The sequence below is a fragment of the Olea europaea genome, unplaced genomic scaffold (assembly GCF_002742605.1).
Source record: "Olea europaea var. sylvestris unplaced genomic scaffold, O_europaea_v1 scaffold1971, whole genome shotgun sequence".
NCBI classification, from domain to species: domain Eukaryota; kingdom Viridiplantae; phylum Streptophyta; class Magnoliopsida; order Lamiales; family Oleaceae; genus Olea; species Olea europaea.
The window spans coordinates 1-9301 of record NW_019237564.1 but is presented as its reverse complement, the minus strand read 5'-3'; the positions used below and the strand labels follow the sequence as shown (position 1 = coordinate 9301).

Here is a 9301-nt window from a genome sequence, read left to right as displayed (position 1 = left end):
GATGATAATTTACAAAATAATAATAATAATAATAATAATAATAATAATAATAATAATAATAATAATAATAATAATAATTAATTTACTTTACAAGTGAAATTTTTTACACTAGTGAGTAATGAAGATAAAAAATAATTATTGTTGACGAAAAAGTCGTCTGATTACAAAAACGGATTCCGTATTATATAAAATAATAAAGATGAAAATAATTAAAACATTACCTTTTATTTAAAGTTATATAGGTAGCTAAATAATAATTCAAGTTTAATAACAAACTTCCAGTTAGTAATCTTAAAAATAATATTTTCAATAATTTTATTTTATTGACAAAAATATCACCAATATATAAAGCAATAAAGTATAAACAAATATAAAGGAAGAAAAAATTTGCCGTCAATAAAATGGTAATTGTAATATTATAAATAACAAATAAAAAGTAGAAAGATATTTAAGTTAAGTATATAAAAAATTAAAAAGTGAAGAAAGAATAATTACTTATTTCATCCGCGATTTGCTATCAAAGGACTACAGGTGAATGTCGATAACATCATGACACTATCATTGAAAATTGCTAACGAATGCACATTTTTATGATATTGCTATCGATAATTCTAATTTATTCATATCTCATCAAAGATTTTGCCAAAAATCATTTTTTTTATTATTCTTCTTTTAGGGGTATAATGCGACTCAAAGATTTTTTTTATAATTAAAGTTCGACCTTGCAAGCACGAAAGAACTTCAATCTTGGAGTAAACTAGTTAAGCGTCTAGTTTAGCAAATACTCAAAAAATTTTATATGACTGAATGCTAGTCTAAATTAAAATAAATGGTCGAGATTGAAATTTACGTATCATTAATATGTTTGTTCGTGACAATTGTTAACTCTCGAAAAATCGATGACCGCATCAAAGATGCAATGCTAGTATATCTGAGATTTCTTTATGAATAATGCCGCTCGACCTGCATTGATGACAATCTTGATGACCAAGCCCTCACATGGAATGCGTGAATCCTGTGCAAATAAAAAATCCCGACCCCCCATGTGCGTGTGTGTGTGCGGTCATTCCCGTGGTCAACCACGCGGGTCGTGTAGCACGATTGTTTCTTAATTGGCTAGTTGTAAATAGTCCCAAGGTTACGGAAAAAAAGATTATTTTGGATATTTCCAGAAAATCTGTCAATAACGGCTTTAAGGGAGTTGGGGGTGTGCTTCCCAAGAAGCAATCGACTGGGATGAATATCGAAAAAGAAAATAAACAATCTAAGTAGTATTGAGCTTCTCATTGTCATGTATAACAGTAGTCAGTAAATAAAACTGTGGCCACTTTTAAAATGTGTAATGCCTAGTGAGATTTACGCACATGAAGCCAATAGCAAACGCTCCCACCAAATTATGTTCTTGGCNCCACTTTTAAAATGTGTAATGCCTAGTGAGATTTACGCACATGAAGCCAATAGCAAACGCTCCCACCAAATTATGTTCTTGGCTCTGCCTCTAATGTTAGGCCTAATTATGAGTCCGTAGTTCAAGTTCTAAGGTAAGAAAAGCCATCAGAGTGCATTCGACTGAACCACGAAGAGGAGAGGAGAGAGCCACCAGCGCGTGAAATGAGATACATGAGAAATGCCACATATGCAGACGCTGAAAGGACGATCACAATCCCAAACAGCAGGCTATTGACGTGAGAAATGAAGAAGTGAAGCAAGACATATCCATTGATCAGGATCACCATTGCTGCTATACTCCACACTATTCTCTGCAACAAACACAAATAAAGTACATTGATAACTACTTTCGGTTTAAAGAAATTGACTATGGCTCTACCGAATACATTAAACCAATTCGTCTAAAAGTTTAAGCTGTTACACGAAGTAGTAGATTTTGTGTTCAAGTCTGGTTACTACCCATATTTAATAAAATCCTCATAATTCAGCGCTTGAAATAGTCTGGTTAGAGATTAAAATATTCTCTCCTATTGATGCATGTGAGAGCATGCTTCTAATTCTTTTTAAATCAGTTCTCTATTGCATTTTGATGTGAAAAGCAAGCATGAACCTACAGATCAAAATTTAAATACCCAACAACTCAAAACCCGATCTTAAAGACAATATAAACTGAAAGAACTAGATATAGTTCACTGAATAGACAAATGAAACCAGACAACAAAGTAACAGAAGGAAGTTATAAGTTACCTTTGACGAAGTTCCGATTTTAAAGCCTCCCATAATCTTCTCATTTGACACTAATGTTAGCAGAGGGATAATTGCAAATGGAATTTGCATACCCTGGAGCACATTAAGCCACTCATTCAGAACATCAAGCGAGTCTTCAGATCTATTGAAAATAATAGCTATAACTATTGTTGGCACAATGGCACAACTTCTGGTGATCACTGATCTTAGCCATTTCTTCAACTGAAGGTTAAGGAAACCACCCATAATAAACTGCCCTGCATAGGTACCAGTCATGGTACTACTTTGCCCAGCTGCTAGAAGACCAATGCCCCATATATAAAGAATCGGAAATAATCCTCCACCATACCTCTGTTTAAGATAATCGCCCGCATTTACTAAGCCTATACCACTGGCTTGAGAAGTCCCATAGAATCCCTTTGCAAATACTGCTGTGACACATAGATTGATAATGAATGAAACAAGAACAGCAATCGAGGACTCAATTGTGTAGTAATTGAGAGCTTCTTGAACTCTCCCTTTATTTTGGGGATTGATCTTTCTTGATTGAACTAGAGCAGAATATAGAAAGACATTATGAGGAGTTATGACACAGCCTACAACTCCAACTGCCTTCTGTACTGTCTTGGAGCTAAGTTTGGGAATCAGAAGTCCTGAACAAAGAAGACCAAATCTCCGTTACGTTGATGATGAATGACAAGCTGAATTTGACCAAAGACAGACAATTAAAATGAACTGACCTATAATAAGTTCTTTTCCACTGGGTTTTGTGTCGAAAAACATCCAGGTAAACGATAGTGCCATAGTAGAAATAAGAACTCCAAAAAAGGCTTCTAGTTTTCTGACTCCGTAGTTCTCAAGAAATAAGAAGATGAAGCTGTTCATGAAACAAAAACCCATTCATTCAACAGAGAGAAGACATTTTTATTGAACTTGTCGGTCAAGCGTCAAGGAAAGTATTACTATAGCTAAAAAAAATTAGAGACCACAGGATAAAACATAAGCTCGTTGATCTACAAGAGTAACATGTAACATAAGCATCCAGCTATGACTATAATACTCCTGTCTTCCCAATGGATCCCTCTTAGCACTAACAATTGAATGAACCTGATTTCATGTACACGGGAGTGTGGTAAAAACAGACAATCTTCATTCTTTATTACTTTTTAAATGCATTCTGAAGGATGTGACTTATCCTAGAAAATGATGCACTACTAAAACCTTTTAAAACTAACTTTCTAGAACTGAAACTTTAAATTATTTATATTATTATACCCTATGCTCTGGCAGAAAACGATTACCTTGACTACAGTTTTGTCAAAAGAAGCCTATTCTGGATGTGCCAAAATTTGTTATGGGGAGAAAAGACATATTCTTGTTATGTTCACATATAAGGAAACTATGTTAAAACATTGAGCTTTCTTATAGTTGCCATTCTAATCATAATACAGGTCTTCACTAATATAGGAATTATCGTAATATTAATATTCAGTATCATGAGCGTACAATCCAATAGATATCATGAATCTCAATTTGTTTGTAAACTCGTATTGGTGGCTAAAGCATAATTAAAATCAAGTGAAACAAACATGATCTTTCATCAATAAAGTTGAGCTGTCTGTAAGTTTTTACTAAAACTTATGAATTGGTGCATTGACCTATGAACTGATGACTTGGTGCATCCTATAGATCAAGTTATCTTTTGAACTTGATAACTTCTGTATGATTATGGTAATTCAGCAATCCATTGGCTGTTAAAGAATCCATTGTTCGCCATTAGTATGTTTCAAACTATTAGTACTCGAAAACCAATTTTATTCCACAGGCGACACAGTTCAAAATGAGATACACAAACACAAATGGTGCTCTGTATTGGTGCTCAAAGCATAACACCCTGAACCAGAAAGTAAATAAGATATTTCACTTTTACTGCACAACGACCATGAAGAATAGACTTGTGTCCATTAGGGCTGTCAAAACACACCCTACAAATGAAGGCTCTTAATATTCTGCCCCCAAATTACAAGTGGTGAGTTAAGTAAGGATAACTGGTGAGGATAAAAATTATAGTCTCGTCTTATTTCAATATGCTATCACATTTTACACCAATCAGTGAATATATGTGATAATTGGCTAATAAATAAAGTTCCTGACAGTTCTCATAGATTCAAGCGTAGTTCTATTCAAAACTCTTAGTTAACAAATACTTAAATGTATTGTATGGTTCTATGTACACACAACACACATTTATTCATTATAATCGGTTATTTTAACATTCTAGCTAACTGGGTAGCCCTTAAACCAATGTTTTGCAATTGTGTCCCAAGATCACAGTCACAAGGCAACAGCATTTGATGATTCTTGATGTTGACAAATTATGACATCAACAGTATCCCTTGCCACATGTAACTCTTCCACACTTTTGATTTTGAACTCGTCCATCACATCGCTGCATGGATTTTCTCCACATAGGGGGAATGCAAGTAATGAAATATGTTAAACTAAACAGAACTAACCAATCAGAAGCAGTGATAAGTACACCTGCCCAAAGAGGCAATACCCCATGGCTCAAAATCTTGATAGCAATGGCACTGCCAATCACTTCCTGAATATCAGCCCCAATCAAGGCTAACTCCGCCATCAGCCACAACAAAATTCCAGCCCAGTACGGATACTCCTCCCGGCATATCTCTGCCAAGTGCCGTCCCGTGGCCACCCCCAACCTCAAAGACAAGAGCTGAATAACGAGCCCCATAAACGTAGCCCACATTAGCAACCAAAGTAAAGAATAGCCCGCAATTGCCCCTGCCTGCAGATCACCCTCCAGGTTTCCCGGATCAAGAAATGCCACGCTCATTAGAAAGCCCGGCCCGAGGAATTCCCACAGCTTCTTCCATGAAAATGGTGGAACCGCCCCTTCGTCATTTGGCTCCATTTCCAACGCCAGAATATTTTCTTGGGATTCATCGTGATCGAACAGCAGAGGATTGGAATCTGCATGGTGGGGCGTACCATTATTGAGTTTTGGTGGTGGAGTTGGACGTGGAGGTGGCAAATTCATCGTATCATTTCATTTGCATTTGATTTTCTCAATGTATACTTGAAAATTCAAGAATTTCTTAACTGGGTTAATGGAATTGTTGATGGAATTTAAGACAAATAATAATTTGTAGAAATCTTCACTCGTGTAATATAGCACTAAGGGAATTAAATTGGACGATACTTATGGCTACTGTAAAAGATCACAACACCACTTACAGAAAATGTAAGCGTTAATCACTCCGCCATTCTTGGTAAAACAAATAAGAAAGTCGCAACGTGTTAAAAATATCGGTGGTCACTCGTTAGAACTTTTTTGCATTTTTTAATCAATACCTAATTTACAAATTTTAATTAAATTACGAGTTAAACAATAGGTGCGACCTAAAAATTATAAAAAGACAACTGTCATGTTAGGGATCTGTTGCACAAAATGATTGACGTTGAACAAATTATAAATTTAGCAAGTAACAAGACAGTATTTTTCCGTTCCTGGTAAACATAAGTGATGGCATGTTCAAAACATCATCACTATGCTGATTTTCTTTGAGGAACAATGACTGAGTATCGAAAATATGTGAATGAGAACAAACAGCTGAGATGCCAAATTCCAAAGTGAAAAAGCAGAGAGACAGAGAATAAGAGGGTGTATTGGGTTCTTCCTTCTCTATGCCTTTTGTTGGTTGCTTTTCAATGGCTAAGTTTGCATTAGCCTCTCAGGGGAGGAGTAGGCTGCCAAGAAATTTCATTGACACTAAAAAACACTACCCAGGGAAAATCTAAACTATGAAGAAAAAGAAAAGAGCAGCACTTGGACAGCCAAATGCAATGCTAATGCTGATTTGATGACTTCGTTCTAACTGCAAAAGTGGAATGATTTCAAGGAAAACACCAAATAAACAGACAATGAAGGTACATGACAACAACTGGTCTTAAAAGACCAAATCTTATTGGCTTGATTTAAGTCCCTTCTAGCAACTACCCAAATTCATATCTGACTTCATCAAATGAAAAACCTTTCATTTCACAAAACTGATGAATAAGATGTTACATCTGGACAGCAATAAATATTGCACAATAATGACAGAAAAGCAAGTTCATCTAGTTTTTATCTGCTCTTTTAGCATGTACATTTCCCCTCCAGGAATGCACTGTTAGATATATGGTTTCTGTAGAGACAGGGCAGTGCAATGTCATTTCCGTTATTTGATGATGATTTGGAGGTTGCTATATAAGGCATTCAAGACAAACTATTTTCAGCTCAATGATCAGCATAAGAATTTCCCTTGGAGATTAATTGGTTTAAACAATTTGAAAGTTTGCTACGGCTATGTGAAATAAGATATACAATAAATGCTACATATGCTGCTGTTCCAGCACAAACAAGAAAACCAAAAAGCAGTCCATTAACTTCGGACAGAAAAAAGTCGAGCAAAAGATATCCATTAATCACTATCACCAGGCCAGCTACTGTCCAAGCAGTTCTCTGCATTACAGATAAAAAAGAAGTATGAGAACATAGCATTTATATCCTTGTTTACGCCCTAAAAAATAAAAGATATCAATCTGCTTCTGTCGGTCAAAATTCCTAGATTCCCTACAAGTCATATCCAGCAAATCATAATAAGATGCAACTGGAATTTAATGGTATGCAATTAGCTAATACTCTTAGAGAAAACAGATAAAGATGATCTCAAGTGCAGAACACAATTCAATTCTTGCACAGAATACATCATCTACATATTTGCACTAGAATTTAATAACAGTGGAATTGTTGACTCACCTCAAATGCAGGCCCAATTTTGAAGACTCCCATGACCTGCTCCTTGGACACCAAGGTGAGAAGTGGGATCAGTGCAAAAGGTATCTGCATAGACTGTAGGACATTGAGCCATTCATTCAATAAATCTAAAGATGCTTCTGATTTGTTGAAAACCAGTGCCACAACTATGGTTGGTAAAATTGCACAACTTCGAGTTATTAGTGCCCTCAACGATTTTTTTAACCGAAGGTTAAGAAATCCTCCCATTATAAACTGTCCAGCATACGTGCCAGTAATAGTACTACTCTGCCCGGCTGCCAATAATCCAATACCCCATATGTAGAGAATTGGAAAGAGTCCACCGCCATACTTTTCTTGAAGATACTGTCCTGCATTTACTAAGCCTATACTATCTGCCTGTTTACTGCCATAGAACCCTTTAGCAAAGACAGTTGTGACAAATAGATTGATCATGAAGGAGACGAGAAGAGCAACTGAAGACTCAATTGCGTAATAATTAATGGCCTCCTGGACCTCACCTTTCTTGTCAGGGTCAATCTTTCTTGACTGCACCAAAGCAGAATGTAGAAAAACGTTATGAGGCATTATTACACAACCCACAACTCCCACAGCTTGTCGAATTGTTCTTGAGCTGATCTTTGGAACCAAAAGACCTGTAAATATTACAAACAGACATGATCGATAATCCATACAGATGCATTTTTATTTATTTATTTTTGTTTTAATTTTTCTTTCAGTTCCTCATTTATTTCCATCTATCCTCCAGTTGGGGAGTGGAAAAGGTTACATATAGGTAATATATCCAGTCATTTTCTTTTCAAGTGTGCACAGCATACTTTAGTCACTAACCTATCAGAAGCTCCTTCCCACTGGGTTTAGTGTCAGCAAACATCCAAGCAAATGAAAGTCCCATTGTTGCAATAAGAACTGCAAAAACAGCTTCTAACTTCCTCACTCCATAGTTTTCAAGAAGTAAAAACATAAAACTGTATAACAAGTTAACAAAACCAACTTTAGTAACCAAATTGAAACTCCTATTAATTAATTAAAATGCATACAGTTACACATACATGGTGTCACAAATGCACAACACAGTGCGTATAATAATGAAGCTCCTTTGGTTCATGGGAAAAGGGGATATTAATAATGAATCCCACATTATGTTGTATTTTCAATTGTTTATTTGATCAGTAGGCAAGTATGCATGTCTTTCAGAAATATAGTTATTAGACAATCCCAAGGGATTCTAGGATAGTTTATCGTGCAATTACAATAAGCTGCAAAGATGTAGCTTACTTTGTATGTCATCCTTTACCTCTCTTACTCCCTCCCCTCTCAAACTACATGTCTACCTACACAATCCCCTTCCTTCAACCCGTACCTCCATCGCTTCACCGCGGTGCTGGCCCTGGCTATAGTGCGGGGTAGGCGATCGCCTAAGGCCCCATTTTGGTAAGGCTCCCAAATTTATATCTTTTACATGTATTTTTACATATATATAGGGTCTCATATTTGAAATTGGTCTAAAACCCCCAAAGTCTTAGGGCCGGCCTAGCTTCACTGCCACCCTCTAGCCCATCTTCAGCCTTCAAATTCACCATCATCCGCCACTCACTTTCCAATTTCCATCACCACTGACTCCCATCCTTTCATCATCAATACAATTTAGGTAACCCTTCTCCACCCTCCTCAAAACCTAGCTCCAAATCTCTGATGTATAGCCCCAGCCTACGACTTTCCTAACCATGCCCCTTCAACCAACACAAATCGAGTGCTCATCTCAAACCAATAACAAGATTGTCTTGGTCTAAAAAAGGAGCAGATAGGCTGGTGGTGTTTCGTCAGGTTCCTTTTAGATGTGAGTCTGTGCAAGTCTAGACCCTTGTTCATTGCTTTATTTCAATTTTCAACTTTTGATTAAGAAGTGGATATATATGTTAGAGTCAAAACAATTTCCATTTCAACCGTGATTAACTTTAGAAAATAAAAAATAAGATTTATTGAGAAAGAAAAGATTAACTCAAGAAAATAAATAATAAGATTGATTGAAAAAGAAAACCAAGTCTATAGCACCTCATTATCAGTGCAAAGATGACTGGCTTATCTTGGAACATGAGTAAATAAGACACAAGTGGTTTCTGCGTATGAGAACCCCGAGGGCAATCACAGAAGAAAGTCCACTTACAGATACATGGGCAAAGCAGAGTCTTTTTCTCACACAATTAGCAGTACGTGAAAAAAATATAGCAAATTCCACCAAAAAAAAAAAAAAAAAAAAAACCC

General features: G+C 36.1%; 2 protein-coding genes across 2 annotated transcripts; both read right to left on the bottom strand.

The window, feature by feature from the left end:
- Positions 1-1415: 1415 nt before the first annotated feature.
- On the bottom strand, positions 1416-5445 carry LOC111379322 (metal transporter Nramp2-like). Its single transcript, XM_023002678.1, has 4 exons — positions 4713-5445; positions 2937-3073; positions 2197-2849; positions 1416-1760 (listed from the first exon to the last, which is right to left on the bottom strand). Exons 1-4 carry the CDS (start codon positions 5255-5257, stop codon positions 1530-1532), a joined length of 1566 nt encoding a protein of 521 aa, XP_022858446.1. The 5' UTR covers positions 5258-5445; the 3' UTR covers positions 1416-1529.
- Positions 5446-6234: 789 nt separating this feature from the next.
- Positions 6235-9241, bottom strand: LOC111379320 (metal transporter Nramp2-like). The gene is made up of 3 exons (XM_023002676.1): positions 7868-9241; positions 7019-7671; positions 6235-6721 (listed from the first exon to the last, which is right to left on the bottom strand). The coding sequence occupies exons 1-3, from the start codon at positions 7998-8000 to the stop codon at positions 6497-6499; spliced, it is 1011 nt and encodes a 336-aa protein (XP_022858444.1). The 5' UTR covers positions 8001-9241; the 3' UTR covers positions 6235-6496.
- Positions 9242-9301: the final 60 nt, after the last annotated feature.

Excerpts from the sequence above, each read along its gene's own strand:
- LOC111379322 (XM_023002678.1), bottom strand. The coding sequence starts at position 5,257 with ATGAATTTGCCACCTCCACGTCCAACTCCACCACCAAAACTCAATAAT. Across the intron at positions 3,074-4,712 it reads CTTATCACTGCTTCTGATTG|CTTCATCTTCTTATTTCTTG; the intron begins GTTAGTTCTGTT and ends TTTCATGAACAG. Across the intron at positions 2,850-2,936 it reads TGGAAAAGAACTTATTATAG|GACTTCTGATTCCCAAACTT; the intron begins GTCAGTTCATTT and ends TTCTTTGTTCAG.
- LOC111379320 (XM_023002676.1), bottom strand. The coding sequence starts at position 8,000 with ATGTTTTTACTTCTTGAAAACTATGGAGTGAGGAAGTTAGAAGCTGTT. Across the intron at positions 7,672-7,867 it reads TGGGAAGGAGCTTCTGATAG|GTCTTTTGGTTCCAAAGATC; the intron begins GTTAGTGACTAA and ends TAATATTTACAG. Across the intron at positions 6,722-7,018 it reads AAATTGGGCCTGCATTTGAG|AGAACTGCTTGGACAGTAGC; the intron begins GTGAGTCAACAA and ends TCTGTAATGCAG.